Source organism: Trichoplax adhaerens, genomic scaffold (assembly GCF_000150275.1).
Source record: "Trichoplax adhaerens TRIADscaffold_18 genomic scaffold, whole genome shotgun sequence".
Lineage (NCBI taxonomy): Eukaryota > Metazoa > Placozoa > Uniplacotomia > Trichoplacea > Trichoplacidae > Trichoplax > Trichoplax adhaerens.
In genome coordinates this window covers 728,485-747,874 of record NW_002060960.1, presented here as the reverse complement: position 1 = coordinate 747,874, position 19,390 = coordinate 728,485, and the positions used below count along the sequence as shown (strand labels likewise).

At 30.7% G+C, this 19,390-nt stretch overlaps 1 protein-coding gene across 1 annotated transcript; it reads right to left on the bottom strand.

The window, feature by feature from the left end:
- Window positions 1-6,909: 6,909 nt before the first annotated feature.
- On the bottom strand, window positions 6,910-19,390 carry TRIADDRAFT_31511 (uncharacterized protein; the record flags this gene model as incomplete). Its single annotated transcript, XM_002116802.1, has 23 exons — window positions 6,910-6,996; window positions 7,105-7,160; window positions 7,364-7,608; window positions 8,036-8,134; window positions 9,361-9,482; window positions 9,848-9,923; window positions 10,116-10,288; window positions 10,385-10,513; window positions 10,602-10,835; window positions 11,161-11,271; window positions 11,432-11,569; window positions 11,649-11,933; window positions 12,026-12,280; window positions 12,947-13,599; window positions 13,693-13,923; window positions 14,102-14,240; window positions 15,143-15,369; window positions 15,605-15,784; window positions 15,869-15,939; window positions 16,048-16,358; window positions 16,447-17,004; window positions 17,599-17,714; window positions 18,913-19,390. 23 exons carry the CDS (start codon window positions 19,388-19,390, stop codon window positions 6,910-6,912), a joined length of 4,974 nt encoding a protein of 1,657 aa, XP_002116838.1.

Genomic DNA, 19,390 nt, shown 5'->3' with positions numbered 1-19,390 from the left:
ACTTAATTAGATACTATTTAGAGAATATGAGCGTAATTGTTATATTCATAGCAAGGCTTATCATTGTAATAATATATACCATTCTTTGATACGAATAATTATTAAAGAGTTTTATGGATTAAACTGAAAGCTGTTTGCAATATATTTCTGTTTAAACATAAAATAGCTTAAAAGAGCTTTGGAAGTTAATGTAAAACTCTTAGCTTAATTATATTCATCGATATAAACTTAATATCTTATTCGAACATCTTACATATGATTGCACGGATTAAACTTTCATTGAGTTAGCTATAAGTTTTTAGATATATTTATGTTTATCTTAGCGACTGCTTCTTTATACTATTCATTATGTTTGTGACTACGGTGTCGTCTGCATTGCTGTTTTTATATTTACTTGAAAAAGCATACGTTAGAAAATATCAATAAGTTCGGAACTTTAATAGTCACTTTTACGTGTGCCTATGCAATGACGTACACATATTCTAACCCACATTAAAAATTTGAATAGACCGTAATGAAGCTAAATTGAAAGTTATTAATATTTGCCTTGAAGAATAGCAACTTAAAATAAAGCCAAAAGCAGCTGCACTCTGATTACAGTAAATACTAATACCTTTTCATATTGATAGGTAGTACATCACTTTAGTTGATTGCAATTTTGGTAACGTAGTTTGTCTTAAAAAGCTTTGCATATTATTTCCTGTTTATCCGATTTTTTTTATATTAGGCTAATAGTCTCTGCTAGTAAGAGAAGAGAAGCAGGTTTTCTTTCTATACCTCACTGTAATTTCTCTTAGCAGTAATTATGTACCAGCTTCTGCGGATAAGTCCTTAATTTATTTTGATATATTGAAAGCGTATTACCTTGAAATAACTTAAACGCATTTATTGTTGCCTTCCTGTTTTGGATTTATTATACTTGTCTAACATATTGATAATATCGAAATGTGCATCAATCTTAAAGTCATAATATCATCATGCCTATGGCTAAATCAAGACTTAGACGTTTTTTAATAATTAATTCTATTTATTTGATACTTAGCGAAGCGTCTATGAGCTTAAATTATTTCCATATATAGAGCTTAACAAATTTGTATTCTAACTTCAATATTGGTATTGGTAGATACTAAATAGGATAAATAGATAAACGTAAAATTTTAATATTTGATTCCTATCTGTACGCGAAGGTGCTGCGGAATCCTTGCCATGAAAGATGTAATTATAACAATACAGCATCAAATCTACAATTTACTGAAGCTTAATTTGTCCGACGTAGACTTTTGATCATCATTATGATATCTAAGGTATTGCTTTACTTTAGCTAGTGTATTTTCATTATTTGCTATACACTCGTGTCAGTAGTAGGCTAAAAATAAAAGATGAGTGTAAAAAAAATTTATTTGTTATCATTTTAACTCTACATAGATTAAAACTTTCACTATATATTTTGGAAGTAATCTGGTAAATATAGATAATTAGTCACTGAACCTAAACCTCATTCAACGCGATTGCTGTAGTTAGAACTATAAATTATTTGAGTTGCTATTAAGCATTTTAGCAAAATGGATTAGTTACGTAAATTCAATACTAATCTATGTATCTAGCATTATCCATATCAAGTACTGCTTTGTGCAACTTATAACTGCTACGATTACATAACAATCTTATCTTATCTTATTTCAATATTGTTTTTAATATCTTAGAAATTCGATCCTAATTATCCCTTTTGACTATTCTACAATATCAATCCAAACAGTCATCCATTACGTCTATTCAACATCTTTCCTTTTGTGCAAGGGCTTAAATAATACCTTTTGCTAAGAGTATTATGACAGCAATTTCTCTAATTTTTAGTACTAAATTGCCAAACAATTTTTTTTATTGTTATTGCATATGAAAGTGACTAAAACGCGTTATATTAGAATTATTTTAATTGATTGCGCTTGTTTCTACTGGTAGATTGCCTTTTAATTTGAATGGAGATGCACTTGATAACAATAGTAGATGGTTATGGAAAATAAAATTTTAGATGGTTAGTAGAGATTATGGTAAAAATTTAAGAGCTAAATAGTAAAAGCAATAGTATTAGTTAATTGCCATATTGCGCTAATTTGTAGTCTGATCATAGTTTCAGTTATAGAGCCTAAAATCTTTAACTCTTCTGCTCGCTTTCTTTGAAGGAGTGGAAACGGCTGTAAATCTTGCCTATCATTTACTGTATTTAACACTTATAAATTTGAGCGGAAGTTATAAACTTTCGAGCTTATTCTTTCCTGTACAAGTCACTATAAATTGCCATTAGAGATTACCGTGATATTATGACAATCTCTAAATATATGTCTTATTGCAGGTATAATTATCTTTAAAAGTCATCTATTTAACCTGAGAATTGACTCATCGATGAATAATCACAGAAATGTACGCATATTATAAATTTTCAGTATCATATAAGAAACATTAGCGCATTCAATAATTTAGATATTGGTTTACAGTACCATAACCGCAAACTGTATAGTCACGTCAACGTATCAATCTAGATTTAATATTTAAACTGCATCTATTCTATCATAATGGATGATTTGCTATGGAAGCCTTCAAATATTTTAGGATTATAATCTACAACATTAATGTCTTTTCGTGGTTTTATAGTAAGTTTATGCCATTTACAATCTTGGAGGTAGCATAGCGCTTCTCTTAATAGACCGCAATGGGAAAGCTACAACTCTTGAAAATGGAAATCAATTTGTAATGAATATTAGGGACTCTTATTAATGAATGCCATATGTGATGGATAGAGTAGATTGATATTATCAATAAATCATAAAGTGATTTTATCAGTCCAAATATTATGTAAGTAATTTTAAAAACGAAACTCTGAATATCTAAATTCACTATTTTAATTAATCAATTTTATCACTAGATGGAAGTCTTTCATACTAATATTATACGAAAATTAAAAATTGATGAAGTATGGTTATAAATACGGCCATAACTTTCGCGGTTATCAAAATAAATTTTGCATCGTACTGCTCTTTTTAAAATCTATGCCATTTTACAGGAAATTTCATATCAGATTTTTCATATATTAGTAATCTTTTTTTATAGCTTTTGGTGCAAACGATAATTACTAGAAACTGTCAATTATATGAAACCTTCGTAATGGAATGACCATCCAACCCTAAACGTTATTATTTTGATTTCGATTACATTCACTCTACATTCATTTATGATTAATATTATTGCGTGAAATTTTCTAGCATTGACTTCTACACGTCATTGATGTTAAGAAATTGTTAGCTTTCCAATTAGGAATTACGTTTTCTGGAATATTGATTTTTAAAGTATAGTATATTTAATATTACCTGTCAAGATGGAAGACCATTTTATAGCCCTTATTTATGATGATCGGTCTTATTCGTTGTCACAAACCAATTTCGTGGCAAGTATAACGTAAAAACAAATCTCTAAATTACTATAGTCTCCGGGATTCAGTATCCCTACTTACAAGAATTTAGACGCCTTTGATTCTACGTTAAAACAACTATACAATTGAGAACTGCTTTATTCAACTATCTGACGGGTTTATATACCCTTCTACAGCTGCTAACATTCACAAGTCATCTTATAATAATACTTGGGTGAGAACATCTACTAACTAGTTTTTCACAGTCGGACTACAATATGTCCATTCACAGAATCATTTCAGCACACATTACAGCACAGCAATAAATTTACTGTAACACATTTATAATTAGAGTAATTCCTATTGTAAGTAACTAGTTGTAATATAATATCACTATACTATATTAACCAAATTTAGATAGCTATTTCTTCACGGTAGTTCGTACCGTGACATTCGTCTTGCTATATTTTCGATGCTTTGGGTTGCAAATAAGGAAATTATTCTCTGCTTTATTCCAAAAAAGTTGATATGATCAGTTCAATTATGAAACTTTTATACTTATCACATGTATTACTGCCGTAAAAGTATGCACTGTAAGTCTAAAAGAAGTAGTAATTGAAATTGGATCATTTTTTCCATGCAATAGAATAACAAACTTCGTTGCAGGTAAAAGATATTTATTTGAAACTAATATCAATCCCGACGTAAAATTACTGGAATAGTTCTTGCTTGAAAATTAAAATATTATATGCTACTTTCCATTAGCTGAACATATTACTTTCCATCTTTTCAATTAATAACTTAATGAAAGTAAAGTTATACCACTTAGTAACAAACTATTATCTCCCAAAAGTAATGAAGGAAAATTAAATGAAAACGTACGTAAAACTTAATATCAAAAACTTAGCAATTGTTTCTATTGATGTCTGGATAAACCTCCAATTTTTCGCTGTATCAGATTGCGCTCATAATTAGGCCTAGTTATATTCTGAACGATCTCAGAGAGCTATGAATAAATGATAAATTTTTATATCGTATTAAGGATTACTTGGTATATAAGCTATTTAAGCTATTTATGCTTTTATTTCATTGTTGTTATTATTTATTTTGATTTTCTTGATGTAATTTACAAACAAATACCGGATACACGTATAATATTACGTCATTTCATAGTTTGAGAGATTTTATTAAAGTAACTACTGACTTTTTTAGGAATGAGGATGGTAATGGATCTTTTATTAGAACTAAAATTGACGTGATCTTAAGCGGTAAGTAATGAAATATCAATTAATGTTAGCTTAGAATACTGAAATTATAGGAAATCTCGTGCAATAAACTATCGATATCAGATACAATCTACTAAATGTTGTCCTAAAACTAATTAATAGTTAGGAATTCGAATAAACAACTTCCTATAAAGTAGCAAGTTTTACGGTTTGCGATATTTTTTTATTTAAATTCTTTGTAAATAGATAGCATATTTATTATAAAAAACGTACCAGTAAAGTATTTACAGATGGGCTTTAAAAATTAATTTGCAGAATTTATAAGTACTAAGTCGAACAGTTTAATTTGTTTCCTAACTATATATTGCTGATTTAGGATTATTAAGACAGACAGCTCATTAGTTTCCTTATTGACGACATTAAAATCAATCGTAGTGCAGTACCGATATATATTCTAGCTAAATTTTCAAAAATATGATAAAATCAATCAGAGATTAAACTACTAATGATTCGACAAATTTTATTCACTTACTTCATGGTAAAAGTATTTTTATTTTTTGGTGATTCAAATAGTAACCGGAAATTAATTTAATTTACACAGTTAACAATTGTAATAGCCTTCAATAAGTAGCTTACCGTGCCCATTGCCAACATATCTTTAATCTTATGCAAAATTGAAAACAAATATTGATCTAGCAGACAGGAGATTTAAATGAGCATCATATGCATTATGGAGTCTCTCTCAATACGCGAACAAATAATATAGAACATGTTATAAAACTAGATAAATTATTATAAATTCTGGATACCTAAGTAGGAATCGTATCTAAGTAAATCAATATCATGATTACTGATCAGAAACAAGAGCAAGTAAATGAGCTCATAATCTCTATCTGATTAATTACTAGTATCTGAATAGAACATACATTATAGTTTTCAGTTCTTTACGCCTGTACTTAGATTACGCTAAATGACATAGATTTCTGTAATTTTTTAACATGTGTGAAATCAAGCATATTTCAAGTTATCTGATATTGCATAAATATCGATGACCAAAGATTATTTAATTGGGCTTGTGGATAGATGTGCTCTTTTTACATACTTTAGGTGGTATATTAATAAATTCTGATTATTAGTGGCTGTATCTGCTATCGGAAAAATTATAGCAAAAAAGTGTAGCTGCAATGTGAAGCATGTATTATTTTCTTATATTCTAGTTATCTGTAATATATTTCTACAGGAATCCAACGTGGTCAGGATATATAGGACTGGGTAAAAGAGAAAATTCATCAAATATATTTTAGCAATTACAAATGGTGCTATTGTATTTCATTTTAACAAACAGTAGAAAATTAGATCAGATATGTATTTGTTTCACTTATTTAATTAAGGTCATATGCAGTCTATTTACTACCTTATTTAAGTATATATAATCTAAGTTACGTTGAAATAACTGGTGGTCCAAGTTAAGAAATTATGCCATCTATGAATTAGAATCTGATATGATGTACATACAGCACCAAGTATTGGTTCATATTTAATACTGTTAACATATTTCCCATGGCTTAATTTAAAAAGTTTACTGTTTTATGTCGATACGTTTATTGAGAAGTAAATACGAAACATTAATAACTAGTAAACTAGATAAAGTATAAAAGATATCACATCAGAAAAGACAACATAAAATGAATATATGACTCAAATTTCATAGATGATAATCGATATTTATCTTCCGTATCATCCTAAAAAATTCATAAATTTGGTATTTATATTGAAATGCATAAGTAAAATTAATGAGTAATTCGCTACACGATGAGAAATAATACATAATGAAAGCAATAATAGATTCAGTAAAATCTAGATAATGCTCATCTTTCACATTATCTTAAAAAATCGATGATTTCATATTAATGTTAAAGGAATAAACCTCAGCTATAATTCAAGATACACCGGTAGTTTAGCAACATGTTTACCTTATATTTTGTAAAATTCACCATTAGTCTACTATATTACCATTTCATGCTGCTAAATTACATCGCATAAAAATAAAATGCTCGATAGCCATTTTATTTCAGATATGAGTATCGAAATACTCAAATTATGAAATCTATGCAATCAGGACAGTGAATGTACAATTACACAGAAACGTAAATAAAATAATAACTAATCTATAAGGCTTTTTTCTCTGTGTTAACTAAAATAAATGCTTTTTACATATGATAATATGCTGTCAAAAGGCAAGGGCTTTTGTTATCCTTTCATATGAAATTGAGCAATTTTTTAAACTATAATATCATTACTGGTTCCTGTACGAGATCTTGATACTTCATCTTTATCTTCTTGCTTCTTAGCAAATTCCAAAAAGACCTGCATTCATTCAGAATTGTAATCAAAATCATTGCATTATATTACGGTCAAGAATATTATACATAGTTTAGTTTTAGTTTTTTAAAATTAATCAGTTGTCATGCTAACCTGTTCTAGACTAGACTGGCTGAAGGAATATTCAACTATCCCAACTTTGGTTTTATCTACATAAAATACCAAGTAATAGATATAAGATCAATAAAAGCTGTAAATAATCAAAGTCTTTATCAGAGAAATTAATCTAAGGTGATACTAGGCTATAAATCTATAAATGATCAGGATACATGATTAATTAGCCATTACGGATGATTGAGTAAGCGTTATACTACAAATGGTTGATAAAATTTTATATAATAACATTAAAGACCTGCTTCTAATGAAGAAAAGGAATTTGCCAACGAAGTCACGTTAGATGATGGAATCTTATAGACAATTCGGTGAGAAAAATGTTCCGTGATGGCTGCATTTGGAAAGACTGTTTTAACGAAATTATTGACTCTATTGAATGAATCTCTTTCTTGATGTGCATTTGTTTCATTCGATGCGTATTTAATTTCCAAGTGATATCCACCACCATGCTTGTTTTTCAAATGTTGCGTAGAACCAAGGCAACTACAATTAAACATATTCAGAGCATAATACAAATTTAATTCTTGGATTTAAAAATGCCAATATAAAGATATATGAATATCTTAAATACTGCAGCTAAAGGTATAGGAAATTTTAACTGTTCAATTTAGACATATTTAGATGAAATTAGCGTAAGTATAAGTATTCAGAGGGGAATACTAATACTTATGGATTTAAGATATAAATATTAGAAATACTGATATTGAAATAGGTGAGTGTCTCATATGCTGTAGTACAAGGTATAGGAATCTCTAGCTATTAAATTAGATATTTTCCATATAGTTGTTTTAAATATTTGGATAGATATAGATACAGACATAATTAAAACTATTTTCCTTATAGCTATTATTATAAACATTTATAAACATAGATATAGATTTAGATATCGTTATTATGATATTTTCCACACCGTAATTGGCCCCGCACCATGATAGCCACGCGCGAGCATAAAGCATCGGCTTCCTCCATAGAATGTGTAGTAATAACGGCTCCAGTATCACTTGAAATACTTGCTTTAATAGCATTCCTAATTATTAATAGTATAGGTGATGTGTTATACTTATTTTACGCAAAAGTGTGTGGTATATATCAACCACGAAATTCTAAATTTTAGAAAAATAAGGGCTTTATTGAATCTTATACAAAGATTAACTACACACAGCTCTACTCTAGCCGAATACTACTACTAAAGACTTCTACAACGAACTAACAGAATAATCTAAGGTTGCATGCTTTTATACTTTCCGTAGCATTCGCAGCTACAATCCGCATGGCAACCTTTTACTTTATTTTACACATAGTTAAATTATTCTTAGTAAGACTATTCTACTGCGGACCATCATTAATCCAATATGGATACGACTACAGTACTTACGCAGACATTATTCACACCAACCAAAAGTAAAATGAATTAACCATATCCTAATATATGATTTACAGTTCTATTTTTACCTATAGCCTTATTAGTTACTCAACAGCTTACTGTATATAGTCATCTGTACTCTAGCATAGAATCTATACCACTACAGACTATAGTTATAGCTACCAATTATCTCTTAGGATAAATATCTACCGTACATTTGTGACGGAGCTCGCTCCGAAATGAATAATATTTTGATCTAATATATGTAACAATATTATTATGGAGGTTGCCGATCTCGGCAACAATCTAGTTGTTAATTGACTTTTGTTATTAATTATCCTAGTAATATACAGCATGGATATGGTGTTAGCAATTAAAATCTCAAGCTGTAAAGATTATTATGTTAGTTAATAAGGTTCTAATTAATAATATTAATTTGTGCCAAGTGATAAGTAACACTCGAGCTAGTCGAATCTATAGTAAGCCTGTATGGATCTGTATTGCACATTCTATAATTTAATGTGAAAGATTAGTACCGATCTTATTTGTGTGACATATGAAACTGTATATAAGCCTGATCATTACTTTTTAATCTCAGTTCCACTGAGGCTAACGTAGGGTACACTGGTACAAGCGTAAGCAAGCTAGCAATAAAGATCTTTATTAACCTAAACCTATCGTTTTGACTTGATTACTATAGTATAGGAATAAGTTAGTTTTCCCTTACTGAGGATCTGCGGAGTTAGTCGGAGAACCATAAGAGTAGATAGAATACTTTAGGTACGTTCACGAAAGCTGTTTTGTGACAACATTATACTAAACATGGCTAACAGTCTACAATCACAATACTAGTTAAATTACAAAGCGGTAACACACTGGAAAGTTGCGGAAATACTTGCCATAAGAATCTTTTACCACCTGGGTCCATACCCGTTGAGGGTTCGTCCATAAGTAGCAGTCGAGGACAACCAATGACACTCATTCCAAAGCTTAACTAAGGAAGTAAAATCATAGCAAGTAAGTATATTGCCTTGTTTTGAATGAAATGATCGTGAAGTTTTATCTACTATTGCATACTAGTCACGTTTTGATAAATATTTTGTAACAAGAGCAACTAATATTTGAATGGTATAATGTGATACGCATTGCATAAACACTTACTGTCTTGTTCATGCTCATACGTGACAGTTAAAAGAAATTGAAAATAGTGGAAATCTTTGCAATAGGTATTACGCTATAAACTACTATTTAGGCGTGTGCTAATAGAACTGTAACTATCCTCCTTTTACTCGTATCATTTCTACGATAGATTGAAATAAATTAAGAAAGACAAATTAATTCTAAATACGTTAAATCTACCTTCCTTTTTGTTCCTCCAGATAGATTTTTAGAATACTTATTAGTATGTTCCTGAATATTCATTCCATCAATAAATCTATAATGATTTTCGACAAATATGAATACCGTACAAAACGGTATATAGAATTAAATATGTGGTTTTTGAAGTATCATTACTTTAAATATAACATAACAAAGCAGGTAAGGTTCTTTGCTACTCTTAAGAATTAAAAAATAATCATCTTATAAGCAGTAATTAATCTACTCTTAAAATTTGCTAGAACCAAACCTATTTACAACATCTTGAATACACTCTTTTGGAACACCCTTGATGGCAGCATAAGTCGTTAAATGTTCTGTAAGTGTAATCCTTTCCCATAGCCCATCCATTTGAGGACAAAATCCGGAATTTCTTAACGCTAAGGTAGTTTCATTTCTTAAGTTATATCCAGCAATGGAAATCTAAATGGTAAGAATCAATAAATTAGAATCATGATGAAGCACTGTTAATTTATGAAGTATGAAGAGATTTCATTAATCTAGTCTGGCAAAACTAACATTGCCTAGTGTAGCCGGCATATCACCGGTAATTAGATTCAATGTCGTCGTTTTTCCAGCTCCATTTGGTCCTAACAATCCAAAAACTTCGCCAGGTGCAACACCAAAACAGAGATCTTCTACAGAAGCCTAATATTGAATTATTGATAAAGCCATTAAATTTAAGCGTACGATATTCTACAGCGTATAGAGTTTATTTTTAATATTTGAGTTATACCACTTTTCTTGACTCTTGATGAAATAATCCTGGTTGTCTCTGATCCATATTAGAATATTTAATAAATTCTCTTCGTAAATTTTGAACTCTCAAAACATCTTGACTACTACTGGATGTAGTTATTCGATGGCATTCCTCTCTGACATCTTCATCTTCGGACATGGAAGCTTTATTGCTATTTAAACTTGCAATTTCACAGATAGACGATGCTGATGATGGTAATTGCTGATATCTCTGCATTAATTTCCTACAAAATTCAACCAGATTTGTTGGTAAAATATTAATGACAGAGCTTTCGCGCGTTATTTTCACCTATCATTAAATATTTATTAGTTCAGAACATGTCATTGCAGAATAAAATTAAACCATTCTAAATTAGCGTATTGTAACCTGCATAATCCATAGGATTCTGTGGAGCTAGCATTCTTGCTATCCATATAACATAATAGATAGGATAAGGCTATGATGTGAACGATTGGCTGCAAAGATATCGGTGAAAATATATATCATTTTTGCACGGAATTAAACAAAGATTTGAAAGATGTAATTATTCCTCAACAATTTCATAACTCACCATTAAAATGCAGTATAGCACAGGGCTAGAAAAGCTAAAATAGGAGCCCGCTGGAATCGGTTGATCTCGGGGCAAATAAATTTGTTTCATATATATCTGTAAATTTCGAAAGATTTTAGGTATGATATGCATTGAGCGCAAAATCTGATTCTACTTTTTGTACATGAATTTTAAATAGATTTATTAATTAACCAGTACTTAATTTATCCCGAATAGTGCAGCCGAGAGGAAAATAAAACTCAGTAGAAAATGTTACCTGATTAATATAATAAACTGCTCCACCAATAGGATATGCAGGGTTAAGGATCAAAAAGATATAATGAAAAATCAAACCGTAAACAGGCTGAGTAAGCATATCTAGCATCGAAACGCAAATAGTTGGCAATAGAAATGCCTAATAGAAGCAGAGAAAATATTAAATCAGTTCAAACGATCAATAAATCATTCATAAGTGTAATTCTAGATCTACTTACTAGGTTAAAGAAAATAGGCAAGACAGATTGGCATGTCTCCACAGATGAAAACATGAAAGAAATTGCATAAGCCAATGCGATATTAGAAAACATGTAAGTTATCGTTGCTAAATAGAGGGCTCCCATTGCTGCAGGAATAGTTAACGACGGTACGTTCACGATCGGAATAATAATCAACATTAAGATCACGGGGCATAGAAATGATATAAAATCGCTAGCGAACATGGATAACCAATAGACTAAACTGCTCACACTCGATGCTCTTAACAGCTGGCGAATATTATGCTATTGAAGAGATGAAGTAAATTAATTAGTATCATTACACGCAAGTGTAGACTTAACTCTTTAAATATTGCTTTTGCTTAAATCATTTTTACCTTACGATCGCGTACAACTTCGATGCCAAATCCCGCAGGTATAACGTTCAATGCTAATCCAATCAATAATGGTGAGCTAAATGATCCTTGGTTAAATTGTCCACTGACAGTAAGCTTAGGGAATGGTTTGCTAGAGATGGAAAGGACATCTCCATGGACGACCGTACCTCGATGGATATACATAGCCTGCTTGAATCTGATACGATGAATCAGATTCATTGCAATAGGGATGCTATGAACAGCAGTATCATTAAACTTTATATTTACATAAGAGGAGAAGCCCTACGCATAAAATTAGATTCGAATTGGTTATTGAAAGGTTTAGATACAGATCAGATATGTTCAATTTGCTTATTTATTAACGAAATTAATGTTTATTTATATACAAGCTTTACACATAAAGCAAGGTTCGAACTAGTTATTAAAAAGTTTATATATATCATCTACATCTAATTTACTTATTTACAGGTGAAATTAACCGTTACTTATACACAAGCTCTACTCATAAAATAAGATTGGAATTGGTAATTATTATATATTGGAAAATGTCTTGTTACTTAGATACATTATAAATTCTAAGTTCCACGCAATAAGATTTGAACTATTCCAAGCAGGATCAAGAAAATGATAGGCAAAGAGCGCTGGAGATGCTATTTTACCGTATCAGTATTTAAATGTCTGAATATCTTGTATAAAATGCATAGTACCCATTCTGATTACTACTATACTCAACGAATAAGCTGTGCAGCTAGAATGAATAAGAATAAGTTACATAACTGATAACGTCCGGTTTAAGCACCTGCGTAAACTATATCTATAACCTATAAGGTGCTCTTTAACCAAATATACGTGTGTATATTGTATCCAAATACCGACATATTAAGGAGAAGATTTACTGCTATCTTAGTAGGATTTACTTACTTTAGAAGTATTTCGAAATTGTATGATATCATAGCCGATCGTATGCGGTCGATCTTCAAGTAGGTACTGATCAGATAAATTGCTCAGTCGATAATAAATTCCCATTTGATGCACATAAGCCAACAAGTCGCTAATAGACCCACTAGTTGAATTTTTTAATATTAAATTAGAATAGAGTTGCTGTGAAATGGTTTTTGTGGAGTTAAGGTAAAGTTCTGGTGTTAATTTTAGTGCTGGTGGATGACGCTGAATTTCTGTTATGCTAGCGATACTATTAGCAAAGACTAAGCCAAGGATAATAAATACGGGTGGGAAGAAAAAGCGAAAAAATATAGATAACGGGTCGCGACAATTATTAAGCAATCGAATCTTTAATAAGGATAAAGTTTGTTGACGAGCAAGGGCTCCAGTAGATAGTCGTCGAGTTAATTGAAAATCAAATTGATTGGCTTCCAGTTTTGAATGCTGGTCGTCTTTTTGTATTGAATTGTTTGTTAAGGATGTTAAATCAGTATTTAAATTATCTTCTCTAAGTTTTAAGAAAACCTCTTCTAACGTGGTCATCGATATTCCGTAGCTTGTGATTCCATAAGCTTGAGCTCGTGTTTTAACTTCATTATTGGTATCAGGACTTTCCAACTGGCGGAATAGATCTAGTAGGATCGTAAGGTTAAAACGAATGCTAAATAACTACTAATAAATTGCTTATAAAAAGAGAAAGGCCTAATGAATCCTATCCAACCTACCTGAAAATCGAAATACGTCTGATAAAGGAAGTAAATAAGAAAGTTCTCCCGCGTTATGTCTGCATAGGCTTGCGTGAGGAATATAAGATTTAACTAACTGTGTAATATTGCTTATTTGACTATCTGGGCTTGCTATCATTCCTAAATGGTATCCTATCCCAAATCGATTTTTTAGAAAGAGTGAAGATCCAGCGCACCGAAGCTTACCAGCTGAGATGATTGCTTTCCGATCTATTATATTATCATGAAGATTGAAGTCTATTTAGTATTATTACTAGACATGGCAGTTCGTTTTATTATCATATACGTTAATTGGCTCTTAAAACATTAACTTTAAACCTGCTTCGACTTAGAATAATTGTAAAAAAATAAATTTAATAGCCTATGGGTTAATTTAATAACAACTAACCCGCTAGAATATCTGCTTCATCCATAAAATGGGTTGTTAATAAAGTCACTCTTCCTTGGCGTCGACTTTGTAATAGAGACCATATCTGCCGTCTGGATAGCGGATCCATTCCACTTGTTGGTTCATCCAAATAGACGACCTAAAATACGACAGTTTAAATATTTATACAAAATGTTCATCAATGATTTCCTGGTTAATTTATGAGAAGAACCTAAATAAATTTTAAATTTTAAATTAAAGCCTTTTTTTGACGGATTAAAGACGATGGCACATGATTTGTGTACGTTATAGTTGCCGCTGCAGTAAATAGACTCAGAAGATTTTGCAGTTTAGATTACATAAATGTTATAATACTATTCGATATCGTTCGTGTATTTATAAGCGTGATTTAGTAATTTAGGTAAAGATCTTCATATTTTGTTATAAAATGATTCACAGTATGTATAAATTCCCTAATTATTTAATTTTATCACTTTGATTGTTACATTATGATGCTAGTTCGAATAGTACTAAACCAGTAACTGCTACTAATAAATAGCAGATAGATAAATTGTCGTTAAAATTACAGTATTTGTACGGTAATTCATTATTTTTAAGTCCTTTTATTTCAAGTATCGGTAAAGTTAAAATGAGTTAGTACCAGTAGTATTACTAAAACTTAAAAATACGATTAATTAATAGTTAATACTGGCATTAACTATTATTTCAATTTTACGCCATAATTTGGATACTTTCAGAGTTAATTTCTTGACCTTTTCTACTCAATTTGTTGTTAATAATTTAAAATGATCGCTTTGATTTATGAAATAGACCATATGTAACAATCTACTCTGAGGTCCATTGCATATAGTCTATATATATTGTATACATACACGTAGATTTTAAAGGTAGTTAATATTGTTTTATGCATTGTATGCGGCTTTATTAGGTACAATAGCTGTGGCTACAATCTGAAGTATACTTTACATGCTATGATAACCTGTAGCTCCCTAAAACACGGTCATAAATGACAATTTGGACTCAGAATAACGATGACGTTACCTTAGGATCACCGATGATAGCGATACCAACACAAAGCTTTCGTTTTTGGCCTCCACTTAAATTAGTTGCTCGGGTAGAAGCCTTCTCAGTTAATAAAATATCATCTAATGTCTTATCAACTTCAGCATCGATTTGATCATTTGATATTCCTTTAATAGTAGCAAAAACCTTTAAATGTTCTCGAACCGTCAAAGTATCAAATAGAATATCCTGCTGAGGGCATACACCTATCAGAAAATAGGTCGCGGTATTAAAAAGTATATATCACTTTAAGTTTAATTCTAGACTTCCAATACGTCAACAGTACGCTAAAGGCCTTATTCTGGAAGTAATTTTACTAGTAATTACAAATTTTTAGCCAGCCTTCAAATCAATTATTTCAGATTCAATCAATTCACTATAAAATCAGTTTGACCTTTAGGATTTTACCTAATAGAATTTAATTGCTATTGATACTCGTACCTGTTATTTCACGTATTTTCATCATATCTTCCGGCTTATTAATATCGTAATTATAGATATAAGCAGTTCCCTGTGTTGTTGGTAGCAAGCCAGTAAGGGCCGCAATTAACGTTGTCTTTCCTGCGCCATTATGACCCAGTAGTGCTGTTATTTGACCTTCATAGATGTCAAGATTAAAATCTATTATGGAAAAAAATTCGTGAGTTATGGAACACTAATCCATGGTCATGTTATGAAGACTTTATTTATTTCCTCAAAACTCACTATTGACGGCTTTTATCTCTTTCCGTTCTTTGGATGATCTATCGATGAAAGTCTTAGTTATCCCTGCAATCCTATAGTTAACAAATTTAAGATACAATTTAAGATATGATTATACGGTAGCTTAAGGCTTTAAGGACATAAATAGATCAGGTTATAAATTGGAATTAATCTAGCCTTACCTAATACCGTTACCATTGAAATCAGTAGATAAATCCGTATCTTCTATATCCTCATTTAAGCCATTTTGAGTATTTACAGCAGCATCAATGGAATCTGAACCTTTACTTTGCCTCCAGAAAGAGGGAAAAAGAAAAAAGAGCGGATGATATTGCTGGCCATATTCCTTTGGTAGAACCATATCGAAATAGACGGCTAATAGCAAGTATAAGAATGTATCCAAGATCAACATAAGTAGACCACCACCAACTGGAAACTTTCCAACGTTTAAGTTGGTAAATTGAACACCAATTGTTGTTTCTAAGACAGTTGCCTATATTGATAAATGTTATTATCCAATTAAGGTTACAGTATTTGCATAACTATTGTTGAAAATTGAATAAATGTAAATGCAGATTTACCTCACTCAAAGTTAGGGCCAAGGCAACTGGTGAAAGTAAAGCCATTAGCCATTTAGCTACAGGAGGCGTTGGTAATTGTGTAACTAAGAAATAAAGTCCTGCAAAAGCAATGGAAGACATTGAACCAACCGCTGCAGCAACAGTTGCCTTATTGAAGAAAGGCGTTAACATAAATGAGAATGTAATGATAGATAGTCCATATAAGAAGATGATCATAAAGATGAGAAAGGGGTTACTAGTAATATATAAGGAAGATGCCATAGCAATAGCTGTGACGAAGATAGTGCATAATAAAATAGTTAAAGCATAAGTTATAAACCACGATAGCCAAAAGGCAGCAGTCCGCAGTCCCATCATCATCATTCCTTCCTTAATTTTCTTCTCTTTCTCTGTGACCATTCCCACTAATAAGAAATTGACAAAGGGCGCATATGCCATCACACAGTAAATAGCTACAAATGTTTGAACGTAACTAACACCACCAATAAAAGGTTCTTTAGGCATAAGTTGGAATAAGAATTTAGATTGCGGGAGATCCTCACCAAGATTAGTGTAGATCTAACGATTTTAGGAGAGATATATGATTACTCTCAATATTCACAATACTCGTTGTTGAATATTTCTACAACATGATCTAACTTAACTAAAACATCTATTTGGCCCAATAAACCGTTACTAATTTTATTCCACAATTAATCTATTAGCAAGACTAGATAATGTTAATTTCAATTCAGAATCGAGAAAAATAAACTACCTTTCACAGCAGTATATTATATCAAAATGGTGAACAAGGACGCAATACAGTTACGGATTAAAAATACTTCTAATTGCAAATTGCACTAATTTTAGTGCAATTTTGTGAATTTTATGTAAATTAGCACTAGATGTAGTTATACTGATTTTTATATTATCAAAGTGATAATGTTATTTATCATTTAAAAGTCAACGAAAGTATGTAATGATAAATTGCAATGATAACTTATAACTAGAAATTGGGTCACTAATAAAGATGCCTTCATGTTACTTGCTTAAATCAGTAATTTTAACAAAATAGTGAAATTAATAGCATAATATGCTAAACTAATCCTAACTGGAGAGTATAGGGATCTGGTATTCATTCATTATATCCTATGATAGGTTACTAAATCTTACCTGTGTGATCGATGTGTCGATTGCATTTTGGAGTAAGGCAAAGCCCGAAGATAAATATCTATTTGCAGGGCAATCATTTGACGGATTTGTATTGTTTAATTCAGAACGACAAGATGCTAGAAAATGGTATCGGCACCAACATATAATTAATCATAATTAATGCTTATGGCAGATGACACTAATATAACTGTTATCCAAAGTTAAATATTATCAGTACATCGAATCGTAGATATTTGAGAATAGCATTTGTTAAATTTGAAGTCTCAAATACTACATTTGCTATGAATAGCAGACTTTCTGATTATTCATTATAGTAAAATGGGAAAATTTGTAAAAAGTTATTAACATGATGAAGAATATAAAGCCCCATTTGCTATAGATGTAGTAAAAGGTACTCGTAGCTAGTATACTATTTCTAGCTTATTAACATGTCATACTACTTTAGTATATGCAAGGAAAATTATCGGTTTAGAATTTGCTACTAATAGAAATATTTTCGATTATTAGCTGCCGTATTATGCCTACATAAGTTTTTATCAAAATAGTAAGCGATAAATTTACGTAAAGATATCAGTTCAATTATTAAAATTAGTTGTCATTAGAGATGAATGATTGGTAGCTACTGTATTAAACCAATCTTATAAAAATGTTATGATTTGAGGAGCGGCAAGGAGTGTTCGATGTTTTATTCTTATTACTACAGTTATTATAAAAACTAATCCCCTTAATATACGGAACTGAGTGTGAATTTATAAAAGTAATTAGACCGGAAAATTTAACAATGCGAATGCAGCTATATAAATTGAAATTATTTGTAAACCTGCATTCATTAGGGAAAGATAGATCAAAACTATTTAGGCATAAGCATTTCACATTACACATGCGACTGTGTGAATTGAAATTATTTGTAAAACTACAAACATTAGTAAAAGATTTTCCTTTACTATAGAATGTTCATTATAAGTAACATACGGTAGGTACGTACATTAATAATATCGATGTATTTCTAGCTTATTTTAAAATTATAAAAAGAAATTCTAGTTACAGAAATCTAGTTTTGTTGAATGAAATAATAGTTAGATGGTAAATGGAACATTAGCCTTACAGATAGTAAAGTCAACGAAATCTGTTTCAGCTTACACATGATTATAGTAAATGAAGACGGTTTATCAAATCTTGTAGGTGTGCTGTAGACTATCAAAATTTAGCCATAACTGAAAATTTACTCCTAACTGTCCATAGCAAATCAGTAATGACTGAAATTCGAAGCATGATTTAAAAAAGGTATATCCAGACATTTACCTAGATTATCACCAGTAAGAACAAGCTCAGCTGTTGATGGAACTAAGTGATCAGCCATACGCAGTGTATAAGAGATGTTAGAAAGACTAAAGCTATCAAAGATCACGCCAGCATAAACATATTGATGATTGGAACCAGTCGTATAATATCGTTCAATTTCGGAATCATTAGCAAACCCAAGAGGGGGATTGTTTAGACCAAGTAATGCATTGGTATGATTTATTAACTTGATAATATTGGGATTATCGTTGGGAGCATAAAGCAAGCTATAACTATCATTAACTTGTAGTGTAACGTTACCCATAGAAAATTGTGGAAAATGTTGAATCACTGGATAATGCCTTGGTTTAATAAATGCTCGTATGATTGCTACGATACAAATTAAATAGATTGGATATAGCAATTCTTGAAGGAATTGCTTTTTATCCCTTCTCTTGATAAGAAAGTTTTTATACGTAAGGCATTTGGTTTGCTTCCAAATTAGCCACAT